Genomic DNA, 20,074 nt, shown 5'->3' on the forward strand with positions numbered 1-20,074 from the left:
TTCCAAGTTATAAATGACAATTCAAAAGCCACAGAAGTGTTTGAAGCTGGGAGCCGATGATGACATTATCATAAAAGCCTGCTCTTCTTTGCTTTTGTGGTTTTTTTTTTTTGCCTATCAACTAGGCAAAAAAATATGGCTGAGAAATGACTTCAAGATTTCTTCACACAGCAGCAGGTCAAACAGGCAGAAAAACAATCACTATTTTTAGTGACATACTGAGGCAAGGAGATTAAACTTGCGCACGTTAAAAGTAGATTTCTGCTTTTTTTTTAATCATTTTCACAGCAAAACAGAAGGGGAGGAATTGCAATAGATGGATGCAGTGATTAAATGATCAGTTATATCTCCAGTGGCTATTCACAGAAGAAAAATTGTGGAATTGTCTGATAATTTGCAGGACCAAAAAATAATTTGTGATTATTCTCCCCATTTGGCCATTTCACCTGCAATCTACTCACCTCCTGGAAAACTTTTCACATTCCAAACCTCTGACCAGCTGCAAGAAACCATCTCTTAGGATTAAAACCACTGGACATAGAGCTGCTAGTCTCTCTCCAGCACAAGGAATTACATCCCTCCAGTATTTGAACTTTTTAACCTTAGTTGGTCCAGGTACAGTGTTCAACTTGAAAAAAGAATAAAAGCTACTATTGAAAGAGGGAGGTCCCATACTTCAGTGGATGCTATGTTGCTGAATCTGGATAGTCCACTGATTAAAAAAAAAAAAAAAAAAACATACATATATTTATATATATATATATAATTTATGCAAGAAAACCTGTTATGGACAAACTTAGGTTAGATATAACCTTTTTTTTTTTTTCTCCCTCTGTGAAACCTGGTCAGTTTGGCTGTCAGTATGAGTCACCTTAGGGCTGTTAGATAGGGAGATATTTATTAGTTGTGTAGTTTCTTATTCTTTATTTTTCTTCTGAAAGCCTGGCATATACCTATCCAAATTCAACAACAACCCTGACTTAAGCAGTCACTATCACTGCTTGAAAGCAAATTAATATGTTTACAGAATCAGAAAACAGTAGCTTTACATGTATTTTGCATTGAAGCAGAAGATTCAGAGCTGTGATCAGGAAAAAGGATCAGAGAATATTGGAACTTTGTTAGGGACACTTCCTCTAGTTTACTTTGCAAAATGCTTGAAAGAGCTTTATTTTACTACAGTCACTGTAAGTGATATTGAAAGAAGAGGATCCCTCATCTTGACTGCAGTTTATTGGTGCTGTTGGAACACAGGTAACAACAAAATCAATAATATAGCAGAATTCAGGGTTACAGAGGTTGGTTGGATCTTTAAGTCCTGTGGGAACAATGCAAGCTATCCCAAACTCATGCCGATAATCTTAACAACCCATCAGCTCATCATGTCTGCAATGCCTATGAAGTCTGCATTTCAGTCCTTACTCCAAGAGTAGTTTACATTTTGTCCAGTGATTCTTTCATTTGAAATATATAAGCTTTGTGGAACAGAGGCTTGGAGCTAGGACTTCACATTATTTATAAATGTATGATAGGTAGATTGTACATTTAGATATACCACCCTTACTCCTTGCTCTGTCTTACTGGCCCAGTGCTCTTTCCAACTGTGGTACAGCTTCAGCATGTGGCGTTAGGGTCCCAAACCAGAACCAGACTATGATCTCCATATTGATAACAGCATCACTTAAGAAATGGGAACTCTGATATTAAATCCAGCTTGGCAGTGCAGAAGAATAAGCCTAGGTGTGACCATTGCCTGTGTGAGTAGTTTAACTGCTAATGTATTTAATAATAGAAGAGCTGCATAATAACAGCCAGCAAGGTCCGCATATGGTTAGAAGACAATAGAATGAAAGAGCTCAGAAAACTATCATTAAAGAGAGAGCCATAAAGTCTTTAAAGTCTTCTGCAAGAACTGATGTCTTTTTTTTTTTTGTTTAATATCCTTTCTCCCTGGATTCTTTAGTGAACAAGTAACCAATTAAGCAAGCAAGAAAATAAATAAAAGATAAGAAAAAATAAATTTAAATTCTTCTTCTCACAGTCTTTTCATGAACTATGTCCTGATCTTACTGTTTTACATTGATTACTGCTTCATACTGAGTAATGTTATTCAATTAATTTAAAAACTACTAAGTAGCAATGCTTCTTTCTTTCTACCATCTTTTTTGAAAGTAAATGTAGGAATTGCTTTCCAGACAGTTTGAAATAGCTCCTTTTCCCAGAGCTCATCCTAACCAATAGACAGCCAAATATCACTGAAAGAGAGTTCCTAATCTGATTATTTACCTTTAAAAAGGTCACAACCCATTCCCTTAGAAGAGCCCCACAGCAAGCCTGACAATAATATGTAGAAAGGGAAACCAACTCGAAAATAATAAATAAAGTATCAATTTCTATATGTTCTTTAATCCAATTTCCATGATTCTAAATCAGAAATAAAGCAAATAGATCCAAGAAAGTACAGATAAATTTAAGCATTTAAAAAGCTAAGTTATACTGAGCATTTCTGACTTATGTTAGCTTTAGAATGGACAGCATACTTTTATTACTGAAAGTATTTAAAAGGATTTCAAAGTCTATCTCTATTTATGATTTTTAACACTAACTTATTAATGCCTGAATAACGTGTTTCATAGAAAAATCTTTTATAGTTTAATTTTCAAAGCCCACCATGGTCATATTTACTTTCCAAAGCTCACAGAAAGAATTGTCAAGGAATTTTGCATCACCTCCTCTTTGCTCAGAAGTCTGAACAACATTCTTTCACAACTTCATTCATCTCTTGTTCAACTCTCTGTAAACTTCTCGATAAACTTCAATAACTGTGAAAAACTACCTTAATAACAATTGATTTCACCTTTTTTATATAGAAAAGTGTGTATGCATATGCATGTGTGAATATGTGCACACAGATGTGCACGGAGGTGCATTTGCAAGTGCATGTCTACATGTCTATGTGTAACATTAGCCGGTCCATATACAGAAATGATCCCCAAGTTTCAAATACAGCAAGTTGCTAATCACCAAGTTCCAAATTTTAGGCAGAATCCTCAGCAAGTGTAAATCCATAGTAGGAGAGCTTGAATGATTACCACTTCTCGATACTCAGAGAAGTCTTGTCTTTAACTCATAGTTCATAAATCCTCCAAAATTACTAAATTCTGAAAGCTAAAATGAAATTATTAGCTTTCTGTGTTAAGTTCCTACAACACACATTTTGTTTTTCAGGGATATAATAATAATAATAATAATAGTAGTAGTAGTAGTAATAATAATAATAAAAATAATAATAATAAAAATAATAATAAACAAACAACTATAAAGACTACTGTGGCATAGAACTTATCCTTTGTGGAGGATAAAAGTAAATAAAACATTAGAAGTTTGCATTGGAAGTTGACCTATAGTTCTAATTGCAATCCAGAGACTGTGGCTTTATTTCTGTATACTCATAAGGGAGCAAGGGAACTTGAACATATCTGCATCATCTAGGCATCCCATCCATATCTAGTAATATTAGCATTTTGATATTGCTAACATTAGTAAATAATGTGTGCAGCTGGTCCAGATATATAGAATACTGCTGTGTGGGGGAAAAAAAAAAACAGAACAAAACTATGCATGATGCCAGAATCAGTAGATACTCTCCATTCTAAATGTTTTTCAATAATGTAGATGAATTCATTACCTAGTATTGCAATGCATTTTTATCTACAGATTTTTTCCACTGAGTTCTAATACTCACTTGGAAGACTGTATTTCAGAATGAATCTGTTTCAAAACAGGCCATAAAAATTAATTCATTAGTTTAACAGAGCCCAAGGAATTTTCTAGCAACTAGTGAGCAGTTCTCATAATGCTAAATGTTAGTGTCGATAATTTTTTTCTCCTCTCTGAATAATGCAAAGCTATATTTATTTTCGCTTCTTCAAAGCTCGTTCTGCTAGAAGAAATTGCACCCATGTTACTTTTCTCAAAAATAGATCATATGCAAAAAAAGAAAAAAAGAAAGAAAGAAAGAAGGACAACTAAGAAATGTACACGTTTTCACAAAATATGTTCCTGTCTAACTGCTCTATATGCCTATTGCAATGTACTTTTTTCTGTGTCTTTGAGTATGGTATGATAATGTCTTAGATTTCATCTCGAGATTCATCATCAACTTCTCATGACTTTGAACTGATGCAGCAACAGTGCTACGGAGCTCATGAATGAATATATGTGTTGTGTGCTTTCCTTCTTGCAAAATAAATAAATAAATAAAAATCTACTTACCCCAAGTCCCCCACAAGGCAACAAGGAAAAGAGTTTTTGAGACACGTTTCCTATATATTAAAGAAAAAAAAAAAAGAAACAATAAGCATCAGTTATCAAAAATTCATTTAAATACCGGAACAGTAATCCCTCTACTATAATTCTGATTTCTGAATTTTGGTATCACACAGTGAAAATACCATGTATTCAAACAAATAATATCAATAACACTTAGAAACCAAATCAGCCATGGTGCATTGAAATTACTCTTTTTCAGCAGTACCAAATCTTAAGATTGGTAAACAATAGTTTCAAAGGAGTGTATAAGTAATGCTCCAAACTCCACAGTCATTCTGTACTACAGCTAGTAGTCAACCCGTTATGTTTAGTTGCTGCAAAGATAAGCAGCTTGTCTAAGTTAGTCATCTCAGTTTCTTCTACAGCCAGTGGAGTGAGATAGGCACCTCCGCCCAGCCTAGATGACTGATGGGATGAATTATACTTGAGAAGTGCCTGCTTCTTTTCACTGACAACAGAGGGAACCTCATTAAGGTCTACGTGCAACTGATGACTAATTTTTAAACTTCAGCTCTCCAAAAAGTTTCTGCTTTGAAAATTGCAGTCTTCATCTTCCTACTTTGGCAAGAATAGTTCTGACCATTTACATTCCGTCAATGAACAAGTTAATATTTTAAAACATTAAACAAAATACTAGTTGTTTCTGTATTACTCAGTAAATGTATTATACTAATGCGAACAAATACTTAACAGATTTTAGAATCTATTTTCTAGCTTAGGGTTTATTTCAATACTTATAATTGCTTTTTATTAGTTCATGGGGTTTTGTTTGTTTGCCTTTTATTTTTTTTTTTGGTGGTGGTGTTTGTGTTTTGTTTTGTTTTGTTTTTGTACCACTAAACTAATTGTTTGTCTTGATAAGGACAATACTGAAACCGGGTAGGGATCTCAGGATTTGATGCAGTTCCTATTCAAGTATGTAAACTGATCCTAAGGCAGCTGTGGAAGAGAACATACGCTTTTCCCCCACAGTATCACAGAACTGGCTTTGTGACTTTGCCATATGGAGGAAGCGTTAGATAGTGAATCACTCAGGTTACCTAGAGGAGCCACCCATTGTTATGGAAGGGGCAACCACTGCAGTTACTCATATTTAGCAGGTGCCAATGAAATGTACAAAGACAATTATAAGCCATCATCTTTGAAGTATGAGAGATCAGACTGCAAGATCTGAGATGAAGAAAGTGCTTTACGCTTTGAGTAAAATCCAAGATGCATTTTTAACCGACCAGAGGCCTTTGATCATTTTGCACAGTGTGCGAGAGAAGCCAAACAAAACCTCCTGTGGAGCTACCAGGGGAAATGCAGGTGCAGCAGCTATGCAGAGCATTCTCACACTGTGAGTCCTAATGGCCCCAGACATGCAAGGAAATGTTCGTTGACGAAGACCATCAGAGCAGAGGTATGGGAGGAGTTTCCAGATCCCTTGCTAAGCAGATCCAGGGACCAATGTGAACAGCAATTTTTCACTTTTTACTGTGGGGAAGATCAAAAAGTCTTGAGCAGCTAACTAAAAAATTAATGCTGTTAAAGTGTCAGGAGACATTAATGGAAACATAAGCTGAAATCTGAGATAAAAGAAGGCATTTTTAGAATATTGAATGACTAGACCTTTTTTCTTAAATTCCATTGCATAAGAGAGAACAGATGAATTCTCATTTATCTCCGTGCAACAAGGCACATTGTACATGGTAAACACTATTAAAAACAACAAACACAAAGTGAAAACAGAAAAGCAGATGGTGAGGAAGGACACTAAAATCAATCAACAGATAGTACTAAAGCAGGGAAAAAAACAAGCACAAAGCCTCTTCAGTGTATCAAGCAACTTGCCACAATATTCACTTTTTATTGCACAAGAGTCAAAAAAGAAGAAGACAGACCTTGCAGAGGAAGAAAAACATCAAGATTTCATGAAAACATTGGGAAAGATTCTACTAAGAGAGTGAGACCAACATCTAGCTACCATCACAGAAAGTAAAGAGTTCATAACACTCCTCCATAAATGAAAATCAGTAGGAAAAAAAGCAAACCCTGAAAATGAATCATGAGAATTTCCCATGCTGTTTAGAGATGATGCCTCAGCAAAATTTGTTAAATAGCAGATATTTCCCAGTAACATCCTTCCTCACCCCAAGGAATTTTCCAGAGGATTTTCCAGAATAAAATAATAAAAGAAAATATATATTGGAATACTTCAACTAAGATGAAAGACAAATGGCTTTGCATCAGGACAGAGTTTGCAATCATCAGCAAATCGCTTGAGAAAAAAGGTCTTTTAGAGAAGATTCACCCCAAAAATTTACAGATAAAGTTATAAAAATTATCTAAGATTTTTACTCTGAAATGTAAAGCCACAAAGGCAGTAGGATTTGTTAGTTAAATTGAGTGGTGAGGCACCCACCACTGAAGTCAGGAGGCCCCTATGGAAGTCAAGGAAGCTGCTTAGGAGATTGGCAACTGGGGGCTGAGACTCTGATGAGCAAGAAAAGTCTTGGGCAAAAAGCTGTCTTAAAAAAAAAAAAAAAAAGTGTTCACTTGTGAAAAGGCACCATTCAGTAAAAAGCAACGTCAGTTTGAGAAACATAATTGTTTCCAGTATCACCCCTTGAGAATGAAGCCATTTCTTCTAAGTAATCATTTTTTGACTGACTTGAAATTGCAATTGCACAGGCGCTCTGTAAATGCATGCTTTAGTTGTTCTTTAAATGCTGCCTCACTGTCAGGGATGTGTTGACAGTATATTTCTCACTTTTAAAAACTTGTAATCATTGGAAACTTGCTTTTTAGAAACACTTTCTTAATTATTGTTGTAGAGGTAAAAAGCAAACAAATTTGTAAGAGTTGCTTGGTAACTGTTCTGCCCTTGAGCTTATTCAGAGAGATTTGAAAGGTTGTATTCTGTCACATGAAACCATAATGTGATGTGACACACAGTCTCCATATTAGTTTCCTTCATGTCAAGAAAATGTAATGCAACATAACATGTTGCTTAACACACCACAGTGAAATACGATCAGTCAAAAGCTTAGCTGCACAATAGTGTAAAAATTGAAGTGATCATTTGCAATAGCTGTATTTGTAAGACCCGTTTTGGTGAAAAAAAAAGCCAAGAGTTCAAGCTAGTTTATACTCTGAAAGCATTAAGAATATTCACATTATCTGTGTGCGTAATTCTCACTGATTTCAGTAGTTTACAGCCATTTTGCTTTGCAGCCTTCCAGAGCAAAGTAGGTTACCTGAACAGGGAAATAAACATTTATTGACAGATAGTACATTTCTAGCTTTAGTCGTACTTAATTTCATTCCTTCAAGTGCTTCTTTTGTATTTGAAAGATACAGAAACTGCTTGTTAGCAAGAAAGGACCTTCAGACAATGCAGATGTAGTCTTCTGAACAGCAAAAAGGGAACAAACACTTTTCTGAGGCTTAAGAGTGGAGAACAAAGTGTGCCTCTGTCTTTTTGGGTGGGTAGAGGAGTAAGGGAAGGAATCAACCCTTTTCATTAAGATGCAAAGCCATAATCTGATGAAACAACTTCTGCAGGAAAAAAAATAATAATAATAAAAAATAAAGCACTTTCACTGAAATAGGACTGTTTTATGAGATGATGTTATTGATGACAATTTTTATGAGAAACATTTCCTTTAGATTTTTCTCCTTTGCTACACATCATTTTGAATTTTTATGCTATACCAAGATGTTAATTTTAATGTCAGCATTGGTTAGGTTCAACCTCACAGAACTGGGGACAACGAAGGGTGGAACAGTCACACTGCATTTTGGAAAAATGTAAAAGATAATTAAGTTCTTTTATACAAGAGTATGAAAGCTCAAATGATCAGAGCTTCCAGCCAAAGGGGAAAAAAAAAAAAGGCACATGCAAGAGCATGTGGGAAGAGTGTTTCGTTGACTGTTGTCTTGGTAAAAGGCCATGTGAGAGGCAGCAAGAAAACATCCTACAGAGACAGACGAGGGCATTAAGCCAAGGATACACTCAGAATATATGCTAGGAGTGTGATCTTGATATAAACTCAGAGAGTAAATGTTTTGGACTGAGTGCCAAATGAAAAAGGCAAGGAGTGTTGAGTAAAGAACAGTGGGCAAAGAAATGGTTTTCTAAGGCTAGGCAAACAAAGTCTTCTGTATTCTTTATACATAGGCAGAAACACAGCAAGAATATCTGGGTCCATTACTTTTTTCACCCCATTACTGAGACTACACACTGCGTCCCATATGCTAGTCAACCACTGAGATCCAAAATGCGAACAAGATTTCATATAAATGTATGTTATATTAAATAATGTAAAAATTAAAATGAAATGAATCAAAACCAACAAAATCTAAATGAAATGCTTGACTTTATCAAAATGGAACATTTTGACAATGTTGATAAACCCAAATCAAAATGTTTCCAGTTTTTAATGTTGCAGGAATTTAGTGTTTTTTCTTTAAAAAAATAAAGATGAGGATTTCCTACTTTGAAAACTCCATCTTCTGAGAATCTAACATATTGTAATTATTTCAGCTTGAAGAAGGTGTATAAACTTAGATAATACTGTGATCAAGACGTTTTTCCTATCTACTTTTATGACTCACTGAAGTAACAATCTGCATTATAGAAGGAACTCTTTCTAAAGCAAGATAATTGCTATGTATTACTAGAACTGTGACAGCAATTTCTTTTGATGGCTAGTATTGTTTTTGTTTGGGTTGGGTTTTATTACATTTAGGAAAATCTCTGCATCTTAAAGTGTTACAAAAATAGCTGAGAATGTGTGTTCCATCTAGTGTGCTGGGATTTAGGGGCAGGATTTCACTCACACATTATTTCTAAAATGCACTGTTTGTGTTTCCTTTCAAATCCTCTGTAGCAGGTGTGACAAGATGCTCTGCTTCATGCTCCAGTCATGACAGAGCTCAATTTAACCCTACTTTTCTACTATGAAAGTGAACGTTGAGCATTGTCTGTGTATGAAGATACTTGATATCAAAATCTTGTCAGTTTTATGCCATTCATGGGTCCATTTAATATTTTAATATGTCTTTTCCTGGTTATTCAGAAAGATATCGTATTCTGCATAATAGGAAAGCATTAAAATAAAGTTCACTTAGTAGCAAGACTCAGGCATGGTATACGCAACCAGCAAGGCTGAAATCATTGAAATAAAGCAAATGAGAACAGCAAACAAGCAATTCTGACAAGCAAGTGTATCTTAAACTCCCATTTTCAAAGCAAAGAACACAAGGAGATCAAAGACCACCATGTTCAAAATTGCCATCAACCTCTGATGGAGAGCAAATTACAATAATGGGTTAACACTTTGACGGTTTTGAAGCAAATGAGGAGAAACTTCTATTGCTGCTTTCCAGTCTGTGCATTTTGCTAATCTATATTTGGCTTCCATTGTAACATTCTCCTTCCACACAGCAATGCATTTGGAAAAAGTGAATTTTTGTCACACTGCTTGCCAAGTATTTTAAACTGACACCAGCTATGACTAATGACAGTGCTGGAATGTGCTGTTCTCAGTAGAATAGAGGCCTGTACAGACCTAGGAGTTTCCTGGGGTCCAGCTTCTGTCTGTTCAGGGGGCTGGTGCCATACAGCAGTGAATGATGTTCAGAGTGAACCAGCTGTATTTCCTCCAGACTGGCTTTTCGACCTCGAATTCGCTGAAAGAAAACAGCAGAGGCCTACAATATTCCACTGACAATATTTAGGGGAAAAAAAAAAAAAAAGAAAAAAAAAGGAAAAAAAAAAGTAAAGGTCCAAAATAACATTTAGTATGATTAATAATGGGTTGAAATTGCGTCATGCAGGAATGTGACACTGATTTGTTTATTAAAGTAATGCTATATGAAAAACAAATGTGTGTGTGGTTTATCACAAATGCTTCACTTAAGTCTTAGCAGAGTTAACTTAATACAGGGTTTTACATACAAGGGAAATAAAAGATTCGGACTTTATCTACATTATTTTACGAAATGCAAACCAAAAGTGAGATATTTTTTAAGTCAGAGAGTTGGCTAGAAAATTTCTAGTTTAGAAAACAAAACTTTATTCACACTTGTAATCTGCAGTGTGTTTTGAGTATGCATTAATGTTTTTTGTGTTATTATCATACCTGCAATTTATGCTGCTGGGAGAGGATGATTACAGTGAGGAGAGCCAGAGAGAGGAAGAAAATTAACGTGTAAGCTCTTCAATAAAATATTTCCATATCTTTTTTTTTTTTAATGTACGTTTGATCTTCCAGGATCATTTTTTCTGTTGCAGATACTGACTCACTTGCTTTGTTATGTTTTTGCAAGTGAAGTTTGTCTCTTTAACTGTTTCACCAGCTTGTACTCTCCCCACTTAAATCAGTGTTAAAAAAAGGACTATTTCTATAAATCAATTCTATAAATTTAATCAGTTTAGAAAAAAAAAAAAAAGGCAGATAGGAAAGAAGGAAGAAAAGATAAAACTAACATTTTCTTATTCACCAGGTCAGTTCCTTGTATGTATTAGGAGTTACAGAGTGTCATAGAAATATTTACTTCTCTGCCTGTGTTAGTGCTTTTGCAAACACAGCAACATGAAGCAGATTTTGTTCAGGTTTGGGCATAATAAACAGCACTGTCAACAAAGTTCGGGTCCCAAGATCATCTTTCCTGTTCATAACACAAAGAGAAAATGGACTGTTTTTAATGTCCTAGACTCTGTTTGCAGAGCTGGTCATTATGAACATCTGGGGCAAAACCTCTCACAAGTTTGACTGTGGATCCATCTGACTGTCAAGGTCTACAAATAAACAGGTACAGGAGTTATCTAAATAGACTGACCTAGTTTTACTAGACTGATTAACCTGTCACAGAAATATTGTTCACATCTATTTTTTTAGAGTTTAAGTTGTCATTCTTATTATATCCATCACCTACTTATGCACAACCAGAAGCACCAACCTCTTCACTGGGAGAAAGTGATATCATAAATATTAAAGAGAATGTGAGGACAAAAGGAGCTGCTGGGTGGTGGGTACGGGGATGTTAGGAGAGAACCAAGCACAATTTATACTGAGCTCGGCAGTAGCAATTTTTTCTAACTAACCAGGCAAAATGTCCTAAGAGTTAGATCTAGATGACTGTGAACGAGCTCCCCTCCAGGGAAATGGTGGAAGCCCTATTTCTTGTAGTGTTTAAAAGTGGACTGAACACAGCAGTGGAAAAAAACATTTAAAGGAATGATCCAAGAACTAAATGACTTAATAAACCCTTTTTTCATCGCTACTTTCTTCAGGCCTCTCCCAGTCTCACATGAGAATTTGTAGCAGTGCACTCACATCCTTTTAACACACAGTTGCACAATCAAAATCAGCACATTATGTTACTTCATGGAGTCAGTACACTCTATAATAGTTCTTCTGGGTCAGATGAAGTGTTTTTCTTCACAAGCGAGGTGACTGGTAACATTTATTCATTCATCTATTCTCATTAATGTCTATGTTTCTGATCAGCTGCTTAAAATCTTTATACCCAGTTCCTCACAGCAAAACAGGGAAGGAGGGTTAGTTTCTAGGACAGCTAAAACAAATGTGTAAGAAAAGTATAGGGGTAATTTATGAAGGTGACATCAAAGAACCTCGAGTAAAATCCTCTGGTCATATATTTTCTCCAAGTTACACAAAAGCTCTATAGGACATGCTTAAGACAGTTAACTGTCTCTTTTTAAGTGCTGTTAAATGCTGTACCACTTTAACTACAAGAAGACCCACAGCCAGACGTTATTCTTATAATGGGGAGCTCTGTGGCATCCTATAGCTGTACACTAACTGGGTAGGGTCTCTAATTGGCCTCCCCAGAATGAACCAGAGTGGAGAGTATTTTGCTGAGGAGCTACCTAGTACCCAATATTGCCAGCCACGTTCTCTAGGAAGAAACAGGTTGTGTAGAAATATGCTTGTTGAAGAAACCAAATAGCATCTAGCAGCCTACTTCAGGCTACTCCTGACAGTAAGGTCCTCAAGATGCAGCCAACAGCCAAGCTGCCCTTTCTCCAAGGCTTCTCCAGCTACAACACTGAACATTAGCACGCACATTTCCTTTACACAGTAAATGGCAGGAGGAAAGGGAAATGTAAAGAGTGCATGTCTGCACTGTTTCTGTATTCACAACTCCTCATTTATAGTTCCTTTCATCCCACCTTTTCTGTATCTCTGCAGGTCAATCCATTTTGAATAACATTAAAATTATAGCTATCTTAAGTTTACACACACGCACACACACACGCACACACAAAAAAAAGTGATACTAAAAATGACCTGTAATAATAAGAACAATTCTTCTTCCACAATGATGTCAGGATTTAGCAGATTTATAAAAGTACATGCCGTAAGTCTATTACCAGAGTCTGGAATCATATAACTTTAGTTATGTAAAGCAAGTTTCTGTCTCTTGCTGGCATGAGCTATTAGACAACATAACATATGCATCTGTATAACTTTAGACGTACATTTTTATCCACATCTTTTCTATTTTAATATGTCTTTTTTCATTTTCTTTGCCCTTGGTAACATCAAAAGCCTAAAGTGTACTAGAAAGCAGAAAAATGACATAAAGCTGATGAAAAAGGTGAAATAGCATAGGAGAACTTTTGGACCATATTTGTTTCATTTGGGGAACTTGAAAGGGCGTGTTTGGTCATACATCCATAGTAGAAAGGCAAGTCATTCTTTTCTAACGTGTGTAGCAATTTGTGTGTTGGTTCCCTCCTCTGCCATATGCAGGTCCCCTCATCAGCAGACACATTTGCACATCCCAGGAGAGCAAAATGCACCTAAGCACTTCAAAAAAACAGTCCAGAACCAGAAAGTTATTCTCCCCACAACAGGAAAATGCTTTCACCTTTCATAGAATTTAAGGTCAAAGAGGACCGTCTCGTCTGGTCTCCTGCTTAAAATAGATCATTAAAGTTTCACATAGATAACCTCTGTTAACCTAGAGATTTTGGTTAAACTTTCAGCAGACTAAACTCTTGCATGGTAAGAGATTCAAAAAGACAAAGGTGACACTGCCTGTTTCTCTCTGCTAAACTAACAGGAATTGTTGACACAGCTTAAGCAATATTTCTCACTCAGGTCTGTCAATATAAGATGACCATTGCCTTTACTGCAGCTATTTGTATGGAGACAGTGTCTCAGATTCTCTCAGGTTATTCAGTTTGTAAACAAGGTCTTCAGCATGTTTCTTTCTTTTCTGAGATTTCTCATAATTGTTAAATTCTCTCTTATTTTGAAAAAATAAGATAAGAGATAACATGGATATTTTGCCAGTCAGTACACCCACATCACTCTCTCTCTTCCTTATGAGGAAATTACAGGTATATCATTCATACACACACAGAAAGATGCAGTTATTATCTTCATGTGTTTTGGGCTTCCAGTGCCTAACCTGAGTATGTTCAATACTGCAAAGATTTTTGCTCTTAAAGTGTCTTTATAGACTTGCCTGTGTTATTTCTTCTTTAGTGGTAAACTGAGGCTCAGAGGATGGAATTTTTTGATATATTTTGGTCCATGTGATCTGGCAGACTCAAAGGTTTGTAAAACTTTTAATTCTTTCATTCTGTCCCCTTTGGTCCATGAGATGTGAACAGCAGGAGGTGTAAAATGTCTTCGTTCCAGAAAATTACCCATATTCATATCAAATTCCAGGCTGAAAAGGAAAATGTTGCTGGACCACAGTCCCTATAGGAAGTAGAGGTGAGAGCATGAAGTGGGACCTTGTCTACTTTCTTCTTTTCTTTTCTAAAACTGTTGATCAGTATAGCCTAATGCCAGTCATGTGTGTGTAAATTATGGCCCCACAGGAGCTAGGTAAATACTTCCTCTCCATAGAACAAGTGGAAAGCAGACACCACTACCAAAACAAAACTCAGTCTTTCTTTTGTCCCAAAGGTAAGGCAGCTATGCATCGTTCTTTACAAAGAGAAAATTCCAAAATCAAAAAAAAAAATACAAAAAAAAAGGTAATGGCTGTTCTTATGCCAGTCTTTTAGCTGCCCTGTTCTGGGGCTGCATTTCACAGCTGTCTGTTCTGCATTGGTCAACTTTTACCAAACACAGAACAGATATTTCAGAAACATACACAACACTGCTAACCTAATGAAAAAATATTATAACCAAATTGTACTTTCCCAATACATTTCTTAAATACCAGGACTATAAAAAAGTCCAGTACAGGGGGTAATGATTGCACCTTCTTGTCCTGGGCTCAGTCAGGGACTGGTGTCTCAGGTCCCACTCTCCAGGGCTGGCCGTGATCTAAATGTTTTTCTCTTTCAACTTGGGAAAAACAATGGGGGAAGTAATCTATGCATTTGGAAAAACGATAGGATTTAAAACAAACAAAAAATAAATATTCCAAAAGCTAGAACTAGATTCTTGATTTAGCAAGAATCCTATTAACCTTGTTTGAATAATTCTAGAGCTCAAAGATCTATGGCTAGAAAGACAAAATACAGTCTGGAGAAACAAGTCCTTTTGGCTATATATGCAGCAGTAAATTAAGCAGTGCCAGGAAACATTCCCAGGCAGAGGAACACAATCATCTGTACTATTAAATTGCTAAAGTGGTCCTTCACACCGTTTTGGCTGAGCAGCAAACTAACACTCTCCCAAAAACCTCCCAGACATGGCTGGGGCACTGGCATGGGCCAGGGAGCACTCCTGATAGTATGAAAAATGGGCTTTTCCATGCCAGTTGGCCACAGTGGTGAAGAACAGTCCCAGGCACGTTTTATTTTGTAGTGAAGATACAGTTTTGAGTAACCTAGTCAAGTGTTGTTATGATTTTATCAAGCTATATTTTAAATTTGCTATAAATGAGGACAATGTGAGCAATATATACAGTCAGTGGGTTAAGTCTATATTAACCTATCTAGATTAATCTATTAACTGCAATGAGTCCGGTGTCAGCCCAGTATGTATGACTTCCATTATCCCATGCCCAGCTGGCAATGCCTGGCTTCTCTGTGCTCTTCATCTCTCCAGGGCCAGAGATATGAGGTGCATGAGAGGGGTTAATCCTCGCTACATGGTTTAGAGACCATGTTTTGTTCCCTGACAGAGATAAAAAAGATCATATAGAAATAGATTTTTCATTTACATAAAGGTTTCTTGCTAGAATAAGAAAATAGGGAGGGTCCCCTGGCACACTCCTATGACTAAGGATGCACACGTTGCAAGGTAAGAGATCTGTGCTACACCTGACTGAACTGGATTTGATCCTGGAACTTCTCATCAAGCAAAAGTGGAAATGCAGTCCATTTGTGGGATTATTTTTTAATTAAAAAAAAAAAAAAGTTTATAGTTGCTGCAGAGATTTTGCTAACTAGCTGTTGCAGGTTGCTGCTCCTAAGCTGTCCTTCAGACTTGATGCATGAGGCACTGCATGTGGTAAAACCTCCCCCCATCCCCCCACTCCTTCTGACAGAAACTCTGGGAAACTATATTGAGAAATTATATTAAGAAATACTAATGTCCATGAGGGAGCATTCAGAAGTCAGTAAAAGAGACAGTGAGCAAGTGATGCTTTGGCTCTGCAACCTCAACGTGGTATATTCCAGAACACATTTAATGGTATTAACTCACTATTTCTTGAATAATGCAATAACCACTCCTTTAGTGACATGAGTCATATATTCAGCTGAATAACTTTTCTAAAGAATCCAAGTACCGTTGAAGCAAATCACTTCAACCCTTCTATATTTTTAAAAGTGAGCAGATTTAAGGATGTGCTTGATATCAAGCAAATGCTAGAGAATTCAGTGAAGCAAAGGATGGATTACATCATCAGATATAATCCTGCCTTTCACTACATAACAGGATCAAGATAAACACCAGTTCTATGCATGAACTTCACACAGAACTTCCTCAAGATTTTATCACAGTTTACATTTTGACAGCTCATTTCACATTCCAGCTTCATTTCAAAGCACACAATGGGAGTCAAAATTAACTGAATGCCATTCAACATTAAATTATTTATTTCTTTTCTGCCCTTTCTTTGGATTTTGTAGGACCTAATGGGCTATAATTCAATATTTGAAATTGCAGAATTGTAAGAGAAAGCCATATGTCTTCCAAGAAACTGGCCTGCACCTCAGAACTAATCTGTACTACTTTACCAATTTACCTTTTCCAGACCTATACAATTTATTGTTCAGCAATATCTGTTTATTGCTAAAGAAAGTAATACATAGTAGCACATTGCATTTTACTTGTTTGCCCTCTTTTGTCTTTTCTGTATAATACGGGTCCTGAGTCAATAAGGTATCTAGGCCTTCATTTAGTAAAGCACTCAACTGGGTGTTTAACTTACTCCTTAATTATGTGATCCCATCAGTGAAACCACTTGTGTGATATGTGGCCTCAAGGACTTTGCTGAAAGAATGTCTTCTTGAAGATTGAAAAAATTATCAAAGCTAAAAAACAACAGTAGCCTGTTAGAGTGCTGCCATCTAGTTAAATGATTGTATACAACAAATCCTTTTCTAGTCCTTGCAATATCTCACTGCCCAGTATACTAGGCAGAATACTCTTTGTGTACAGCCACTAATAACTAAAAAAAAAAAAAAAAAGGGGGGGGGGGGCTATTGTACCTGTTCCTTTGGGTTTGTAAAAACCTAAGTATTTAAAGAAAAGTAACTCAAAAAAAAACCAAAATAAATAAATAAATAAATAAATAAATATCAAAAACAAAAAGAGAGTATATGAATCCTGACAATTTGGAAATCCTGAAAACATAAGCAGACTTCTGTTGAACTTTGTTGACTTGTGCTGCAGTGCAGTAAGCACCCTCGTTTGCCACAGGCTTCTGCAGAAGTTGACAGTGCTGCACAACTGGCAGGAAGCAGTGAGTGGTAGGAAAAGTTGTTTTTCAGTAACCCAAGACATATACGAACCTGAGAGCCCATGTTTGCTTTATGCATGATATTTTAATACATGATTTTTTGAGGGAAATCAAAATAGAAGAAAGCTTCGCTTTTGCTTTGATGTTATCTAGAAGATTGCACTTTGAATGCCTCGTTCTTTTGACTTGGCACCCATTGTACTCCAGGAAAATTAAAATGCTTTTGAAAACAATTTGTAGCCTGAAATAAGAGAAGATTCAGTGTGCTTATGGACTGATAGAAACTACATATAAACAAGCAGTGCTCTTTACTACTACAGAAGTAAAAAATTGTTAGCTGCTTCAAGAAATTGAGAACTGTTCTATTGAAAGTTCTGCAGTTGCCATTTGATTCTGTCATTCTAAATTCCTATATCAAGGCGGGGAGCAGAGTTATGCCTGAATTTTAGGTTCTTATGCATATGGATATGACGTCTATGGTGCAAATTATTCGTTTTCTGCTTGGAAAGTGTGCTTTCCTAAAATGTGCTATTTTAATATCACCAGGTAAATCCAAATAATTCGATGTTAATTCACTCTATTCTTACAGAATTAAGACATATTTAGGACTTAATAATTTTTCCATTTACTTTAAAAAGTCAAGTATCTGGTCTTTATCTTTTATTACCTCACACTTGTTTAGCAACCCAGTTTCTTGCAGCCTCGACCAGATGCTTTGGATCCTTCCAGCATGCTCAGGGTGATTAGCGTAGTTGCCACACATACACTGGTGCTTCAGCATCAGACTGTCATATACAACACCTTCAGTACAAAGACAACACAATAAGAAACCGTGAGTAAAACAAATGCAAGTTATATAGTCTCAGGTCACGCATACTATAGCACAACTGGATTTTATTTGTCAGTTGGAGAAAGATGAAAATTCTGGATCTTAAATGCTATTTTCTTTGCGAGACTGTGAATTTTGACTTAAAAGTTCTATCTTGTCATACTGAGAAAGTAAAAAATAATGTTCAAGAAACTATACTAAAACCACAACTGTCAAGAAGAAAGGAAAATGGGTGGTGCCTTGTTAAATCTTTTACGGCTAGAAAAAAATGAGTCGTTACTGAATCAGTTATTTTCTCTATATCTAGTGGATAAAGCCAGTTAAGGTTGTTAATCAACATCTATACAACAAGAAAATGTTGTTTATTCATACCAGTCTAAGGAAAACCACTCAGAAAAACAACTTTTAAAATAATTTTTACAATGACAATGCTACTCTGTATTTGTACTGCTTAACTGATACTATATTAAGTCAAAAGCATATCAGGTGGAAACTTCAGAGAGATACAGCAGTAGCAGCCAGAGTCATTTTTCATTAAAAAGAAAACTTCCACTCACTACACAATTAGGACCAAATCCTGTTGTTAGACTGCAATGCAAGGGTCCTTTGGAATTTTATATGCTCATTTAGCCAAGGACAGAACAACTTTATACCACAGAGGTATCAATATCACATTGCTCTGTAGCTGTGTGTTAAGAGCAAAAGAGAAATTCTAGAGAGTAGGCTTGAAAACTAATCTTTGGTTTTCAAGGCTCTTAAACCAAGTCTAGGACACTGAAAAATAATGCTATTTATTTACTTATTGTTTGCATGTCCCTCAGAAATGTCTGGAACAAAAAATACCCCTGTGAACCATTTTCATTTGGGAAACATTTGGATTTTTCTTCCCCTTACAATTGAAAGGGACTCAAATTAACAACTTCTTCAAGCTGCAAAATTTGGCATTCAAAACTTCTTTCTTATGTGCCATCACTGCTGGGATGCCAACACAGTTCTGGGAAAATTGTGTTAGCCTGCTACTGAAAAGTCAGCCAGTGAAGAAAATACAAAATTAAAGTCCAGATTCAACAACATGCTCAATACTGCCCTTATTCAGCAAAGTTCTTGAATGGATATTGAACTTTATTAAAGCGTTTAAAAATTTTGCTGAATAGGAGTCTGTATACATTGTGGGTAATGCGAAGTTAAGGTTCTGAGAAAATTCAGTTAGAAGCCAGAATTTTTAAATTATGCTGCTCTAGAAATATTTATGCTGTCATATTACTTAGCTCATGCACTTTAGAACTGATCCTTTGGGATCTTGCTATTTAAGTCAAAATGATAATATGACAATCATGTTTAGCATAAGGAGAACAGAAAAATAATACCTACATGTAGCATGACTGGTTTTATGCTAAACAGTTATCCAACAAACAAAATAGTGCATTGGCAATAAATTCTTGTACTTATTTTTTTGGTTTGTTTTCTTTTAAATAATAAAAAAGAACCAGTGAAAATCTGGAACTAATAAACTAATGCAGCTTAAAATCTCTGCTGGCATTGCCAAAGCACTTAATAATTTCCTTTCTTTGCACTTATTTGCGCTGCACAGTTTATAAGCTTTGCTGCTCTATCATCAGGTCTTATAAGTTATTTGAAACACCAAATGTGCATGCAAATAGATGCATGCTTACATATCTAGCTTTCCTTTTCTTGGCACCCAAAGCTCTGACTTCTACTGTCTATTGCATACACAGATTGTACAATTGGCAGTGGTCATTATAATATTAACTAAGAAAACCTTCCCTCCCATCCCTTTGACCAACAGGGGAGGTGTTTAAATGCTAAATGGACATGCATCAGGATTTTCAGAAGCACTTAGGCAAAGCAGGCACTTATATCCAATGGACTTCGATGGAAACATGTTGTTAAATGTTGACAAGAGTAGTTCAAAGTTGAAAGTATCTCTTGTCTGCCACTCTTTCAGCCATCGTATTATTCCAATTATGAATGTTCCCTATAGGCTTAGATTTGCATAGT

General features: G+C 36.0%; 1 protein-coding gene across 2 annotated transcripts in view; it reads right to left on the minus strand.

The window, feature by feature from the left end:
* HDAC9 (histone deacetylase 9) overlaps positions 1 to 20,074 on the minus strand; it is a 479,837-nt gene that overhangs the window by 129,167 nt on the left and 330,596 nt on the right. For both annotated transcript variants that reach the window (XM_083825978.1, XM_083825977.1), the window contains 3 exons: positions 17,894 to 18,027; positions 9,888 to 10,008; positions 4,276 to 4,325 (listed from right to left, as the gene is read on the minus strand). In XM_083825978.1, the coding sequence (XP_083682104.1) occupies positions 4,276 to 4,325; positions 9,888 to 10,008; positions 17,894 to 18,027 (305 nt within the window). The remainder of the gene's footprint in view (positions 1 to 4,275; positions 4,326 to 9,887; positions 10,009 to 17,893; positions 18,028 to 20,074) is intronic.

The sequence above is a fragment of the Anser anser genome (assembly GCF_964211835.1).
Source record: "Anser anser genome assembly, chromosome: 2".
NCBI classification, from domain to species: Eukaryota; Metazoa; Chordata; class Aves; order Anseriformes; family Anatidae; genus Anser; species Anser anser.